General features: G+C 43.3%; 3 protein-coding genes across 3 annotated transcripts in view; all 3 read left to right on the plus strand.

Moving 5' to 3' along the window:
* The window catches only part of LOC128715554 (uncharacterized), a 28,315-nt gene extending 24,606 nt beyond the window's left edge, over positions 1-3,709 (plus strand). Inside the window, exons 7-9 of the mRNA XM_053810460.1 lie at positions 1,157-1,298; positions 1,397-1,591; positions 3,600-3,709. Coding sequence (XP_053666435.1) covers positions 1,157-1,298; positions 1,397-1,591; positions 3,600-3,709 — 447 coding nt within the window. The remainder of the gene's footprint in view (positions 1-1,156; positions 1,299-1,396; positions 1,592-3,599) is intronic.
* Positions 3,710-10,169: 6,460 nt separating this feature from the next.
* LOC128712815 (chitotriosidase-1) lies at positions 10,170-11,882 on the plus strand. Its single transcript, XM_053807686.1, has 4 exons — positions 10,170-10,266; positions 10,326-10,785; positions 10,863-11,388; positions 11,463-11,882. Exons 1-4 carry the CDS (start codon positions 10,170-10,172, stop codon positions 11,880-11,882), a joined length of 1,503 nt encoding a protein of 500 aa, XP_053663661.1.
* A 928-nt stretch (positions 11,883-12,810) lies between these two features.
* LOC128711829 (glucose-6-phosphate exchanger SLC37A2) lies at positions 12,811-16,262 on the plus strand. The gene is made up of 5 exons (XM_053806715.1): positions 12,811-13,755; positions 13,943-13,984; positions 15,423-15,606; positions 15,667-15,815; positions 15,894-16,262. Exons 1-5 carry the CDS (start codon positions 12,811-12,813, stop codon positions 16,260-16,262), a joined length of 1,689 nt encoding a protein of 562 aa, XP_053662690.1.
* Positions 16,263-16,346: the final 84 nt, after the last annotated feature.

Here is a 16,346-nt window from a genome sequence, read left to right on the forward strand (position 1 = left end):
CGGCGGGCTTTAATCTTACCGGCCGGAATGAGTTCCGATTTTTCCCTTACCAGTGCGATGGAAAACTGGCAACTTGAAACATTTGCTTGCATTTTTTGTTTGCCACGAATGCTTCTTCCCATGAATGATTTATCCCCATGGAAAATCCAAAATTGGCCTGATGAGGTTTTGGCGAGCAAAAAAAAAAAATCGCACATTTCTTTTCCACTCACACCGGCCCGTCCGCGTGTGACTGTGGGAGTCAATGTACACCCGAGTAGTGAGATTTTTGGCGCGATTATAATATCAAAACGGGAACGTGGAAGCGCTTTTCCGTCGCATATCGTTTGATTGACGGTGACAAATTAAACGTCAAACGTTGCAATCTTTTTAGAGGATCAAACAATAAGGCAAGGCTCATATTACCTATGCTTGGATGTGCTTAATGAGAGGCCAAATGACACTAGCAATTTGGACGAAGATGTTATAATATCTGTTTCATTCATAATTGAATTGGAAAACTCTAAGCTGTTTTCCTTTCTCACTGGAGCCATCCATCATCAAATAGCTAGAATCAAGATTAAGAGAATTTTACTTAGCGAAATCGTTACTTTAAGGTTATTAAAATACTTCATTGTAAGTATTAATTTTAAATAATGAAATCTAATTTGAAAGATTCTAATCAATACATCGTTTTTATCAAAAATATCCAGTAGTATGTCAGAAAAAAAACCAACTCCCTCATATTGCAAAGATTTTAATATAAAATTATTAAAGTTATAATGTATAACGCCGCTTCTAATTTCGAATTCCTCTGCTGTCCGAGATTCAGCTAGATAAGCGTCCTGGCGAATAATATTTTAATTGATTTCCACCAACTCCCAACCAAGTCAACCAAGCGAGAAACTATGATTAGCATAAATGTGTTCAACAGAAAACGAATTGTCTCGCTCCGGACCCAGCAACGTCAAGAAATTCGGCCTAGATATCCCATTTTAGCATCCCAAAACAACCTTTCGTAATCTGTGCGTTGGAAGCTGCTTTTTTTTCGTGCTGCAAAGCTTTAATTTTTTTTTACAATCAAACCGTACACAACCTTTTCATGTGATTTTCATTCGCTCTTGTGCTGCTCTTCCATGGTCCATCCCCCATTCACCGATACACACCGAACCTGAAGCCCTCCAACATCCAGTACAGTCCACCAGCGCCCACCTGCCTACCGCAGGCCAAAACGACGACACTCAGCCCGGTGATCTGTCCACACTCCAACTGCACCCTCATCCCGGAGGAAACGCAGATCAATGGAACGTTCGTGGGAAGTATGCTAAAACCCGCCCACTGACCGGTACCGGTTCGGTTGAGTGTCCTAACGGTGTATGGCTTTTTTTTTGTCCCGTTCGTCTACTCCCTTTCACAGGTGTAGCATCGTCCCCGCTGAGAGTATTGCCCACGGCACGTCCACCCAGAAGCTCGCTGCTAAAGAAGCACGTCAAGTTTTCGGCCGGGGATAAGCCGAAGGGTTGCTGTACGGGGATCATTCATCCGGAGAATATCATCAAAGACGGTACCAAACCGAACGGTCACATGATGGTGTCGATTGAGGCACTACCCGGTAAGTGTTGTGGGCAGTACGGCTGTTGGGTTTTGGTTTGGAGTTTTGGGCTTGTGTGGGCCAAGGAGCCACAATTTAAAAAGAAAATGTTTGCTCATTCCCCATAAAGAGATGACGGGTTTTTAATGAAAGAGTACCCACAACGATCACTCATGCAATGCGATATGCCGTTCCGGTTGGTTACTTGTGGGAGTTCCAGTTTTTTTTTTCTTCTTTTCAAAGAACTGTTATCCGGATTAATGAAGCTTACACATGCATGGTCGTTTAATAGTTGCGTAGTATTTTTCAGCATGCTCCAGGTGAATAGCCATGCGACCGATATGAAAGCCAGTGCCATGCTTACCAATTAACGCTCAATGATCGGTCTTACAAGGACCAGACCAGGTGAAGGATTCAACCAGCGCAAACCTAGGGTGTTCAATGTTGTTGTTACAACTACACTTAAAACTTAAATCGAAACTTAAACACTTAAAACTTTAAAAAACAATGATACATTGAATGACACGAGTTTGACTGAAAACAAACATTGCTCGAATCGCCAAATAATTTGCGCAGGCCGTTAGTCAGCAGGCATTCAGTGTATTAGAGCGAGATTCGAACAAAACTTGACGGCGAACGTCTTGATGTTGTGCGCGAAACAGCAAATGAAGGTCTATTAACTAACGACGGATCCATATACATCCTGGTAGTCGACCTGCGTCTGAGTCCCAAGGTTTCTAGGCCTAGAAGTAGACAACTTTGGTTGTAGGATGGTAGCTCATGCTTCAATAAACCGTGAAGGTGTTTCACTGCATCAGACAACGTCTTATCTATCAATCGAGCCTCGAACATCGGGCAAGACAATTCCCACCTTATAATTGTGTATGCCTTGGTATGGACGAAACAAACTAGCTTGAAACAATCCGTGTTCTGTTGATAGAGCACCTTTTGATCTGTGTTGAGTTTATTTAATAACGCCTGTAAGCCAAGGACTGCAAGCTTAACTACCGCGGACATTAAGCCCAATTATACTAAGATTAGCTGAGATATTAAACTGTCCTTGTGCCCACATTGGAGGCTTATATAAAAAAATGAGATACAAAGCATTATAATACGAATTTGCATCGGAAGATATAAAAAAGTCGAATTAAAATAAGAAAACGCTCTTGATGCGTCACCGCAACAGACTCTTTTCGAATGTTCAAATTGAAATTTCTTCAACACCACAAATCCTTTTAACACTTTTATTAACTGTAAGAGGTACACAAGTGTTAAACAATCAGTGGATGCTTCGTGTTGATGGCAGCGCTCCCTGTAGAGAGATGACGTAACCTCGAGCGGTTGGGTATATTGTTAACAGTTCTTTTAGCAATCAGACATACAAGACAAACACGACACCGTTTGAAAAATTTTACGTTACTCTATGAAAATAGAAAATCATGCTGTAATTTCAAAATTAACGTAATTTACGGTTCATTCCATCCTGCTTGTCAAGGTATACACAGTTTTTAGGTGGGATTCAGTGCCACACTCAGAACAAAACTCCCTTGTTCTATGTCTCATTTGTCGTGACACGTTCTATGGAATCTGGTAGAACACTTGAATATGATTCTTCCTTATCGGGACAACAACCTCAAGAGAGGTCTAGGTTTGCCATTTATGGTGCTCTTTGGCTTTATTTACTCATAGCCGAATAGCCTGTCCTGCGTTCGGAGTTTTGGTCCCGATGGGATTTTGGGCCAGTCCTGTCGTGTGACGACCGGCGACACTACCAATACACCACCGGGTCGCATGTGATTGCAAGAGTTTATTCTTTCCGTATGTTTCAAGTTAAGCATCTTCTATTTAAAAACTACACTTAGATAAAACATCTATTTCATCTATTATCTATAGATCATCTATTTCAAGACGATATTATAGTATAAGTTATTATATGCTAGCCTTATAAACTATAAATGCTTAATCGATGTACTATATACAGAAGATCTTCAAGTTTCAACTTTCCGCTTTATCACTTGATTAATTGCAGAATACAGCGAGGATAAGCTTTCCTGGCACGAGCAGAAACTGACGAACGTGAATCAACTGTATCCAAGCATCAAAGGCCACGAGAATCAGCACCACCAGGCTGAACACTAACTATGCTTCGAAAACAACATGAAAAAACACGCACGTTTTTTGAGACACAACACAAAACCCAGAACCGAAAGACTTGTGCCATAATCAAATCGGCCTCGGTATGAGGTCCTCTCAAATTGTACACGCCGGTAGAATGTCAATCGCCGTACACGGAAGCACAGCAAGAAGGGCTCATTTGAAACAGCAACAAAACAAAAAAAGGAAAAACCATTCTTAGAAATTGCAAAACGACCAGCGCCCAATCTAGTTTCATGTGCTCGATATAGCTATGATGGTGTGGCTTGCAAGAATGCGGAGGACATCATAGAGAGAAACTTTTACGACTCCGATTCGATTTTGTGTGTTTTCGCCTTGTTTTGCCCCAGGCCTATGGGGGTTTGGTGTGTGAACGAACCAAACCATGCCATGAGGCTCATTTCCCTCTTAACACCGACCGTCAATGACCGCACCGATGATGGCGCCTCCGTTGGTAGGAGCATCATTAACACGGGGAAGGACCCGTTGAGATCGTTAAAAACAAAAATCAATGACCACACAACACCATTCCGCATCGTTGTAATAAGAAGAAAGTGGCACACGCACAACGATCCCCATTGATGCTTGGGGCAAGGGAAACAAAAGGGTAAAATGGTCTTCACACAACGTCGGTCATTAACTCGAACCCGCTACAGAGCACGATCGACGGTTCACTTTGCGGTTTGTGTCGAGAATTTCATCACCATCTTCAAAAGCACACAGAAAAAGTGTCTCCGCACTCATTTACAGCATGAAAAGGATGCGAATTTTTGTTGCTTATTATTTCGAAATGTTACCATTTTGGTTTCTGTTTTGTTGCAAGCGAATATTTCTTTCTTTCCCCGTCCCGAAAGCTATCAGTAGTAAATCATTTGGCCAAGGCGAAAAGTCCAAAACAAACCGATCCACATCGAAAAGAAAGCCTTTTAAGCTTTCTTCTTCGGGGGTGGAGTTGTTTTATCAATATTATGTTTCTGATCGTTTTCTTCACAACATTATCCAGCATGTGACAAGACCACAACTCGACGCGACCATAATTTACGTACGTATCTTGCTACACAGGAGATCGACCAGATTTCGCAACACCACTTAATCAGACAGCGGTCTCTTGCGTTGCACGCCGTTCGTTAGCGAAAGCATGGATGAATCAGCAAAAAATGGCGGCCTTTTAAATGCTCCATTCTTTTGTGCCCACGGAACACTCCATACAACATCGCACCGAACCCAAGCACTTCATTATCACCGGAAACGACGGGTGTCTGTCACCTGGTGGCTCTAACTTTCTCTCTCTTTCTAACACACACACACAAGGGCTCCCACCTAACGAAGAGGATGTAAATGAAATCTGCAAACTTAAGCCCCTTTTCTTAAAAGAACGCTGCTTACTACCTTCTCTACTGCCGGCGCCTGAATGTATGCAAAATGAGCGCAAATTATTTCTCAAGTGGCCGCACTTCGCCGCTAGAAATAACGGCAAAAAAGGGGCCATACAATGTGCTCGCACGCCCTCAGACATAGCAGGCCAGCTGTGACACCTGCCGCCCATCCAACCTGCTGCTGCTGACGATGATCGCGCGGCTGTTTAGAAGAAGCCTGGCGTGGTTTGTGCCTGGACGCGCTAGTCAGGATAAATGACACTTCCTCAGATGAGCAGCGCCAACGCAGGGTTCTCGGCAGAACGGTCGGTGAAAGAAGCAATTAATTAGTGCACGAAAGCTCGTTGATGTTTTGTATTCAGTTCGAGACAATTCTTTCCTCTGGTGGAGCAGGTTTTTTTAAACCGCCATCTTACGTACCACCTAACGTTGAACTTGGTGCTTCTGTAACACTATTTTACATGTTCTTCTCTGCTTAACAACGATGTGATGTGGACCCGGGATGGTCGGTGTCGGATGGATCGAATTACCATTCGACCGAATATCCCCTGGGAGGGCTGCAACGGTGTTCAAGAGCTTCACCCTTATGCAAGACTAGAACGCACACACCTTGGAGACGCGACCATTTGCAGGGTTTGGTGCCCCGATCGAGGTTAATTGTAATCGCGCAATCAGCGTGAACCGGAGCTAAAAATGCAATTATTTTATAATGAATCAATGCAGCAGTCGTTTGGTGGTTGTCGTACGCTCTGTTCTTGTACGTGCGCCAGTCACGGATGCCGAAACAATGGTAGCCTTCCATGTGAGGGAAGCGGACGCAATCTTAGCAAATTCAAACAGTACTCGAAAAGGTGCAACACAAAATGGGACTATTAATGTAAATGGCGGCCACATACAGTTAGAATAATTGCTAAAGCAGGCATAGGATATGGTAAACAATGAAATACAACATGAAATACACTTACAGTGGAACGCCGATTATCCGTGTTTTTCGGGGCGAGACCTTTTCCAGATAAGCGGATGACACGGATTATAAGTATATCTTCTGGTGTTTATGAATATTAGTGCATAATTAATAGTGAGTGAACTTTATTTTAAGAAGACTTTAAGATGAATTGTTGCACAAAAAAAAATCTGCAATTTATGTTGAAACTTAAGGGTTATGTGTCATTTTCTATTGCATCCAATTTTGCTGTCCTCAGTTTTGCAGCCATTAAGTAAAATTGTCCTTAAAGCTGTCATTTCCGAGTAGCACGGATAATCTGACACCCGGTAAATACGTGTTCCACTGTAATTGTGATTTTTTTTAGTAATTTTTCGAGATCTAGAGAAGGACTGGGTTTCTGTAGAGCAGTTAACGAAGAACGAACCAAAAACCAAACAAAAAACCCGTAGCACCTACGAACATAAGTTGATACAGACCCAAACTCTTGAGGTGCTTTGCTAGTGGACACCAGATTTGTATGTAGTGTACTATTGGCTGGTGACAACCGACCAGAAACATGATGACCAGATTACAGGAATGCTAGCAAGGGAATAACTAGAATGGGATGTTGTTGATTGATTTTAATAATAGCAAAAAAAAGGAAGCAGGAATGTAAGTTTATCGAAGGGAGTGGACCCGACAGCCGAGGCTAAACTGTGTGATATTTAAGAGTATTTACATAGAACAAAACCAGAAACAATTGCATGTAAGGAAATGATAACAACAAACGAACCGAGAAGTAAACACTGTGCGTGAAGAAATATATTTGTATCGTACCGTTTCACGGATAGATATTGAATCGGTGTCTTAATTGAATGGTTTGTGCGTCTTCTGAAAGCCATGGAAAGAAAACGGAATGGAAGGTAAGTTGTCCGTTGTTGCAAGAGCAGGTCAATAATTGCGATTTTTTTATGTTAAACCACTAAATAAACAGCGTGGGAAGTAGTCCTCCGATAATGTACTTGTTTAAGGTTAGGTTAATGAATTGCAATTTGTTGTTAACATGAATGATAATATCAACAACGCTGTTACTTTTAGGTTTTTGATATTTACAGTTCCCTCACGATGCGATGTCCCATGGTTTATTAAGATACCGAACCATCAATTCAGTAACGAATGATGGCCACATTACTGATACTATCAAGAAAAATCGTTTTCACCCGCATTTCTGGACCATATGTCTCATTCGACAGCTGAAGAGAGATCAGAGGAGACCGTATGCCTTATGAACGATAATCAAAATGAGCCCTACGAAGCAAGAAAAAAAAAGCAACATCACAAGGAAAATTCCCTATCATGTGACAAATTTTCTACCACCATTTTATACCATCTTCCCTTATGGCTTCTGCCTCGCCAATCAAACCGAGACATCATAACCCGGAAACGGTGCCGAAATATACGACGTCATACGTCCGTGATATCTTGATTGAGGTTTTGCTTGCTTTGTTAACAGCGACCCGCTTGTTTCTACGCCGGTGCTAAAAGACACCTTTTCGGGGCACATATTTTTTAACGAACACAACAAACGTCTCCCAACGCAGTGGACTTGGGCACGGTTCGGCGAATCTGATGGAACTGCTTTTTTACGCCTGTTTTTCCGCCACAACGCGTGAATGACGCGTGCGAATCGCAACAGGAACCATTTGGGGTTGGACCGGTCAAAACACGTGGCAAACCCTAGGAATGACAACCGAAATGAGGAAAATGAACTAGCGATGTTTGGGTGCCAAGGAAAGGCTATGCTTAAGAAACGGACGGATGACCTTAGGTGATGGGAAAAGATTAATATTGTTGATAAACTTAGCACTGTGGAGGTTATTTGCTCAAACTTTTCGTTGAAATTGTAACTATAATGATATTGAATTAGAAGAGTTATGCACATTAATTAGAAATCATGCTTAAACGGAGATATAAAGATACAAAAACGTTATTCGGAAAGGAAAAAAGTTCGACTATCGTAAAAGGCTTAAGCTAGGAACATATGTTAAGTATTGTAAATCAAAATACCGACTGACAATTACTCGGAGATCCTTCAACCAATTGACTTAAACATTACATCAGGTATTGTTTACACAATTTACTAATATTAAAGATGATAATTTTTTTAATGAACTTATCTACAACTAATTGATAAAATGACTGAAAAATATGTCTGGTAAAGTTACCTTTTTCTACTTGAAATGTCCGCTGTTTTAACATTAATTGAAAAACTGAAAAGATTTCACGGTATATATCAGAATTAAGTCTAGCTTTAAGACGCAATAACCCACTAAGTGTAAGTACTAGCCACGTAGTACCACATAGCTGCAGTCGAGGTAGTAAAGTTAGGGTAGGTAATCACTGTTAGTTAATCAAAATATAATCTAACTTTTGGACTTCCGAGATATTTGACTAATCCGTCAGAGGTGCGTTTGCTTACAGACTCTCGAATAATTAAACTTTAAAATGGAAAAACTTACCTTTGAATAAAAGAGCAAATATTTCATTTTAAAAATCCAACGTTTGACCCTTTTTTTAGTTTCTGAGTGTACACCTAACCTTAAGCGTTTTTTGCTCTTACGAAGCGTTTACGCCGTAAAGTATGCAATCCTATCAACAAGTATTTGCGACCATGTTACTAAGCAAATTCTCGTCTAGTATTCTTATCTGGCCCAGATTAATCTTGTTTAATAGATTTTTTAAATCATTTAGTGCTTTTACTATTATTAAATAGATCAAATTGTCTAACTACAAACATAATTATATTACAAGACACCATAGTAACGATGGTGATCAACTTTTAAAATCACATTACACAAGGATGAATGTTCTTGTTAAGATCCAACAATTTAATTAAATACTATTCTAACAAATTTTTCCATCAAATTCTTTCAAAACATTTTGATAATGATCTTTCTTACGAGGAACCTCAACGATACATCCTACACAATGCACCAACACCACAGTCGATTCTTATCGGATGAACTTTCCAAATAGAACATAAAAAGTAGAATTATGGGATTTGCTCTTACGCGATGAGACAAGCGACGACTGTGAAGTGGATACGGAGCAATTCAGCTCACCACAAATCAAAAACGCATTGATAACACACCTTTGCACTGAAGATGTCTTTGAGGTATTAAGTCATTCAGACCGATGAAATAAACTTTTTTCGAAATATGCATTGAAGAGGAAAATGCTAGACCCTCTAATAGCAATAACGAAACCCCCGAAACATACCGGATATCTTTGATACGCAATTCAGCGTAATTGGAAAGGTAAACAGTTTTTCAAGTAGGAAGTTACTCATTTGATTTACTTTGTCCGGCGTTTCCTTTCTCGTGCGCGTAAGATACTTCAAACATAGTAAATGATACCATTTCCTGGCGACATTAAGCTCTAAGCGACTAGGATTCACCGTAAAGTAGTGATAAGGTGTTTAACTATTGAGCTGTGTTCTGTTATTGATTCGTACCACACGACCACCAACGCAATAAAGTTTCAATCAATAAATGGAATAGTTCTGGAAATGATACAGCAAGAGCATTTTATCAAACATCTGTCCATTCGAACCAGTAGTTGATGATGAAAAACATTGTAACACAAAGAAATTGAGAGTCCAAGCAATGTACAGTTTGTGTACTGAATACCCACAATGACACAGGAGAAATGAGCTTCGAGTTGTAAGCTGGCACGTTTATAGGAATGTGCCTGCCGGGCCTAGATTTTGGTCCATCATTTGTAATTAAGTGCATTCATTTCGTAAACACTATTGGTTTGTTTCCGCACGCGCTTTTGCTCCAGCCGGACAGCCGATTGACAAAACACGTTCGTTACAGAATGGTAAAGGATAGTCAATAGCACTTGAACGCCGTAGGCCGCTGGATGCACGAAATGCGTGCCTGAACGTCTCGGGGCCTGAGAAGCGTAAGCACTTGACGCCCAGTATCTCTTGATAACGGACCTTATTCTTCACAGCCAGACTCAGCCGGGATTGGACCCGCTAGCTATAAAAATGATGCATCGACTATCGAACACGTAACAGTTGCAGTGTGGGCTCGGAGAGGGCATTCAAACAAAAACGCTGCTTAGCTAGTAGTGCAAAATGGTGCTAAGCGTAGTGCTTCTGGCGATGCTACTAGTTGCACCAGGATTTACAAGCGAAACAAAACAGGCTGCGCGTGCGGAAGGTCTGGACTCTGGTGCATGTGTTTATGTGATACGATTTAACAAAACCCACATCATCGTTTACATTTCGTAGGGAAAAAAGTGGTATGCTATGTGGGCACCTGGGCTGTCTATCGGCACGGCAATGGGCGCTTCGACATCGAGCATATCGACCCGTTCCTGTGCACTCACCTGATGTACGGGTTCTTCGGCATCAACGAGGATGCAACGGTGCGCGTAATCGATCCGTATTTGGATCTCGAGGAAAATTGGGGCCGCGGGCATATCAAACGGTTTGTCGGGCTGAAAAACCTGTCACCGACGCTCAAAACGTTGGCAGCAATTGGTGGCTGGAACGAAGGCTCCCGGAAGTTTTCCGCAATGGCTGCCAGTGCCGCGTTGCGGAAGCGCTTCATTTACGACTGTGTGGCGTTCTGTCAGCGGCACGGGTTCGATGGAATCGATCTGGACTGGGAGTATCCAGCGCAGCGTGACGGTAATGCAGCAATTGATAAGGACAACCACGCACTGCTGGTGGAAGAGATGAGAGTGGTGTAAGTGTTGGACGTTTTGTTAGGAATCAACAGACAAGGAAACGCTGCTTACGATATCTTTCCGGTAATGTTTTCAGGTTTGACCAGTATGGATTACTATTGACGGCCGCGGTTGCATCGGTAGAGTTTTCCGCCGGTGTATCGTACGACATACCGCGAATAGTGAAGAGTTTTCACTTCCTAAATGTCATGGTATACGATATGCATGGTGCTTGGGATAGCTACTGTGGTATCAACGCACCGCTATACCGTGGTCCGGCCGATGTAACGACAACACAGCAACAGCTCAACGTTAACTCCAGCATACAGTACTGGCTATCGCAGGGTGCTCCGGCGGAAAAGCTAGTCCTGGGCATTCCACTGTACGGACGAAGCTTTACGCTGGCTAACGCCGCCAACAGCCAGATTGGGGCAGCTACTGTCAGTGGTGGTACCCCTGGCCCGTATACAGGCGAGCCCGGCGTAATGGGATACAACGAGTTTTGCGAGAAGTTGCAAACAGAATCATGGGACCTGCGCTGGAGCGAAGAACAGCAGGCACCATACGCGGTACGCAACAACCAGTGGTTAGGATATGATAATCTTCGATCAGTGCAGTTGAAGGTAAGAACGGATGAGCTGTAGAGAAAGGATAGCAGTCATTAAGGTGATCATTTTATTTTCTGACGGTCATTTAGATGAAATACCTGCTAGATCTTGGACTGGGTGGTGCCATGGTGTGGTCGCTTGAGACTGATGACTTCCGCGGATTGTGTGGTGGTGGAAAGTATCCACTTATGCATGAGATCCATTCACTCGTAAATGGCGGTACCCCAAGTCCAACCACTCCACCCCCAGTGCCTGCACCGTCCTCAACCAGCGCGACAAACACTGACAATCCGGGTGGAAATCCTGGTACAACGAAACCACCTTCGGATGATAACCCATGTTCCGGTGGGAAGATTGGCTTCGTACCAAATCCGAACCATTGTAACCGGTACTACATGTGCCTCACTGAGGATACGTACTTTGAATTTACATGCCCGGCAGGTACATTGTTCGATCCGAACCTCAATGTGTGCAATTGGGCCGATCAGGTAAAGTGTACAAACGAATGAATGAAATGTGTAGTTTTAAGTTTTTTGTTATGTGTGTGTTGACTTTATATTATTTATAACGAATAAAATCACCAAACAATCGTAAAGTACGAATACTGAACTGCTCTTTTTGAGAAAATAAAACTGGTGAAAGCGTTATCAAACACAGCACTACACTTTCGAACAAATAGTCGAACGTTTCCTTGAAAGTTCAGATTGAAGTGTGACTCCAGCACAATCTTGGCAGTGTAAACGCGCCCCATTCAAAAGTCCGCAATGTCAATGCAATTTGACATGTTTACAAGCATCGTAGTGTGTGTGAGTGTTTTATTCTGCATCTTCCCAGAACAACATCGCGTATCGTCAGCTGGAAAGCGTGGAAGGAAAAAACAATACTACAGCATTGTGTGTAAAGCATAAAGAACTTACTAATGCGGGCTTCCAATTAACAACGACGGCTGCATCATGTGCCGCTAGTGATTGCGTGATTTACGAAACGTTTATTTGGTACAAAAGAACGTTGGAGCATTCATGCAGAATGTAGTATCGCTTGCACTCTGATTGCGGGAAACAATCCTTCGTGGCAAAGTGTTCAAACAAAAGGCGAGAGATCAACCAACAAGGCGCGTTTGTGGCACTCCCGCTGCTGTGCAGGGTCTGTGAGTCATCCATTCCGAAACGTACGCTTCATGGTCCCTGCGGACTGCGACAGTTCTTCACTTATCAGCTCGTTAACAACCGTACGCCTGTTTTGTTCTGCGCGATTAAATGTTTGTTTGTGCATTGTTGTTGTTTTTTGTGTTTTACAGAAAATCAATCAGCCCACGTAGCCAACAACCGTAAAAAGCCGTGAAGAGGCACACATACACACACGCATCACAGTAGTTCGAGCATCGTGGCGAACACTAGGGAAGAGAACAGCTTTTTTTCTGATTACGTACACAATTGAATGCAAAGGACCCGCATACCGTCCACGGGGCGACAGCAAAAGATGAGCTCAACCTATCCGATGGCACCGATTGGCGTTCGCGTGATAAGCTACCTGTCGGCCAAATTATGTCCCCGCTTCCAGGTCAACCGTGTCCTGTGGTTCAAATGTTCCGTCCTTGGATTGACCTATCTCGCCTACACCTGCTACCACATGACGCGGAAACCGATATCGGTCGTGAAATCGGTACTGCACCGGAACTGCTCATCCGTTACGCTTCCGCCGGAGTTTGTCACGCCAGCGGGTGGAAGCGACCCGACTGCACCGTCCCCGCTTCCAACCGATGGCACCTGGTGTGATTACGCCCCATTCGATCAGCCGGACTTTAATTCGCTGCTCGGCGCGCTGGACTCGGCGTTTCTATTTAGCTACGCGATCGCAATGTTTTTTGCCGGGTTCATCGCCGAGCGTGTGTCGTTGCGCTACTTCTTGGCCCTCGGGATGGCATTTTCCGGAGTGTTTTGCTATCTGTTCGGAATGGCAAAGGTGTACGACATACATGCGCTGTGGTACTTTATTGCCGTCCAGGCACTGGCAGGCATGTTCCAAACGACCGGCTGGCCCGGTGTCGTCACGATCGTGGGCCGATGGTTTGGCAAATCGAAACGTGGGCTTATCTTTGGCATCTGGAACAGTCACACCTCGATCGGGAATGTGCTCGGTACACTGATAGCGGCACACTACGTCGAACGGGACTGGTCGATGTCGTTCGTGGTGCCGGGATTTCTGATGGGGGTGTGCGGGTTCGTCATGTTTCTTTTTCTGGTCGAGCGGCCAGAAATTGTCGACTGTCAGGAGAAGGTGGCCGATTATGCGCACCAACAGCGTGGATCGGCTGGTGGTTCAAATCAACGACGGATGGACGATTCCGTGAGTGAGGAAGATTTCGCCCCAAATATAGAACAGGTAGGAAGTGGCGGATCACATGGGGCCAGTTTCATCTCCCTTCCCAGCCCGGTTGTAAACTAACCGTGTACGGTAGTGCGTTATAGACTAATCCCGTTTTGTTTTATTTTTTCTCGCTTCTTATCTCGTGGCCCTTTTTGTGTTTTGCGTATGAATTTGTTTTTCTTTCGGCGCTTCCGTTTCGCAGGATAATGCTTCAACAAGAAGCTTACGTGGCAGCTATTATTCTGTAAGTGCATGGTGTAGTAGCTATTGCAGGGTTTCGCAAGTAAAGAAAATAGAACGAACACAGTATACTGAAACGCGCAAGCGAATAAGATAATCGCGGCAATTGATATTAACGCACAAACAACTTCACTGACTATAAAAAGATAGATATTGATTTGGGTGTACAGTTTACGAACTTACTTACCCGGCGTTTTACGGTCTTGGTCTGTTGCAAGAGTTCTCCAACCCTCTTACGCGTTGTCTGCCAACCACGCCTCCTCTGTCCATATGGACTAGAGATGAGAATAATCACTCTTTTCAATGATTTGAATCGGAGTCAAAGAGTGGGTTTAAAGATTTGAAACCTTTACTCACTCTTTTGAGATTCATTAAAAAATATTACACTGCATTTACCACTCTTTTGCGTTTATACTCACTCTTACTCTCTTTGCCGACTAGAAACTCACTCAGGAGTGAGTAAAACTGTTTTATCACTCTTTGGATTGTAATCACTCTGTAAGAGTGAGTAAAAGAGTATTATCACTCTTTGGATTATAATCACTCTGTAAGAGTGAGTAAAAGAGTCACTCTTTTGGGATTGTAAGCACCAAGGATGAGTGAGAAAACGTATTTTATCACTCTCTTTGGATTTTATTCATCGCCCGCCAGGGGATCCCCTGTCGTTTCCTGGACGTTTTCTCACTCATCCTTGGTGCTTACAATCCCAAAAGAGTGATGATACTCCTTTACTCACTCTCACAGAGTGATTATAATCCAAAGAGTGATAATACTCTTTTACTCACTCTTACAGAGTGATTATAATCCAAAGAGTGATAAAACAGTTTTACTCACTCCTGAGTGAGTTTCTAGTCGGCACAGAGAGTAAGAGTGAGTATAAACGCAAAAGAGTGGTTAAAGGAGTCATAAAAACTCTTCGTGCTGATTTATATTCATTCACTCTCTCGAAGGTTTCAAATCACTCACTCACTCTTACTCAGCGTGCACATCTCTAATATGGACTACTCCTATGTCAGCCGCTCTGTCTGTGTCCCATGTGGACTACAGCAAAAGTTGTCTAATCGATCCTCTAGTAAGGATTTGCTACGCTGGAACCGTAAATCTTTGCCTAAATCATCATCCATTTTAAGCGATTCTAGGCCTTGAGGCGATGGAAGAATTGGAACTGCTGCTCGGTCGTCATCTCCAAGATCTGAATCCTTCGACTGAGTACTGTGCACACGAGTGAATATCTTATTTTACTAAGCCAGTAAAGTTGTTCACTTCAGTTTACTGAGTGTTCGTTCTACCCATTACCGAACCCTGTAAAATGATAGTATATTTGTTGTAATCTTACGTACTTATCATTTTAAAGCAAAATTTGTGTTTAATGTGTATGTTGTTTGTTCTGTAGACTTTGCAGCTGTTTGATGTTGATTTACAACATTTGATACCACTTTCAGGAGATAAACGAACGCACACCGATCATTGGAAGCATCAATCGTGCGCCACCGCATCAGGATGCGATCGGATTCTTCGGTGCGCTGCGCATTCCAGGTGTGGTTGAGTTTTCGCTCAGCCTGTTCTTTTCCAAGCTCGTCAGCTACACATTCCTGTTCTGGCTACCATTTTACATACAACATTCTAGTGAGTATTGAACAGTGGTGCGCGTGTTCAGAGCGCTTCTAAATGTGTTCGCTTTTACAGCTTCCATGGGCGCAAAACTGTCCGCGGATGTATCGACCGTATTCGATATTGGCGGTATTGTCGGTGCGATCGCAGCCGGCATGCTTTCAGATGCTAGCGCTATGCCTGCCACAACGTGCACCGGAATGCTTGCGATCGCTGCTCCGCTGGTATGTGTCCAAAGGTGGAGAACGGTGTAGAAACATTAAGATCTTACCTCCTTAAACAACTCTTTTTGTTTATCGTAGCTACTTATTTATCGATACTGGGGTAGTGTATCGCTTTCGGTCAACATTCTGCTACTGTTCATCGTGGGCGTTACGGTGAATGGGCCGTATGCACTGATTACCACCTCGGTCAGTGCCGAGCTGGGACAGCACAGTTCACTAAATGGAAATTCCAAAGCACTCGCCACGGTAACGGCCATTATCGATGGGACGGGATCGATCGGGGCCGCGATTGGACCGCTGCTTGCGGGCATGCTATCCGGATGGAGTAACGTCTTCTACATGCTGGTGACATCGAACGTGCTGGCGCTCGTGATGTTGCTGCGCATCAGCAGCAAGGAATGCTCGCGGCGCAACATTAACCGACGATACAACGTTCGTATCGAGTGATAAACGCAGGAGCGAAAGCGAAACGCGCACAAAACCACACGAATTGCGTGTATGTACAGTTTTTACGTCAGCTCTCGATATATG

This window comes from Anopheles marshallii, chromosome 3 (assembly GCF_943734725.1).
Source record: "Anopheles marshallii chromosome 3, idAnoMarsDA_429_01, whole genome shotgun sequence".
Taxonomy (NCBI): domain Eukaryota; kingdom Metazoa; phylum Arthropoda; class Insecta; order Diptera; family Culicidae; genus Anopheles; species Anopheles marshallii.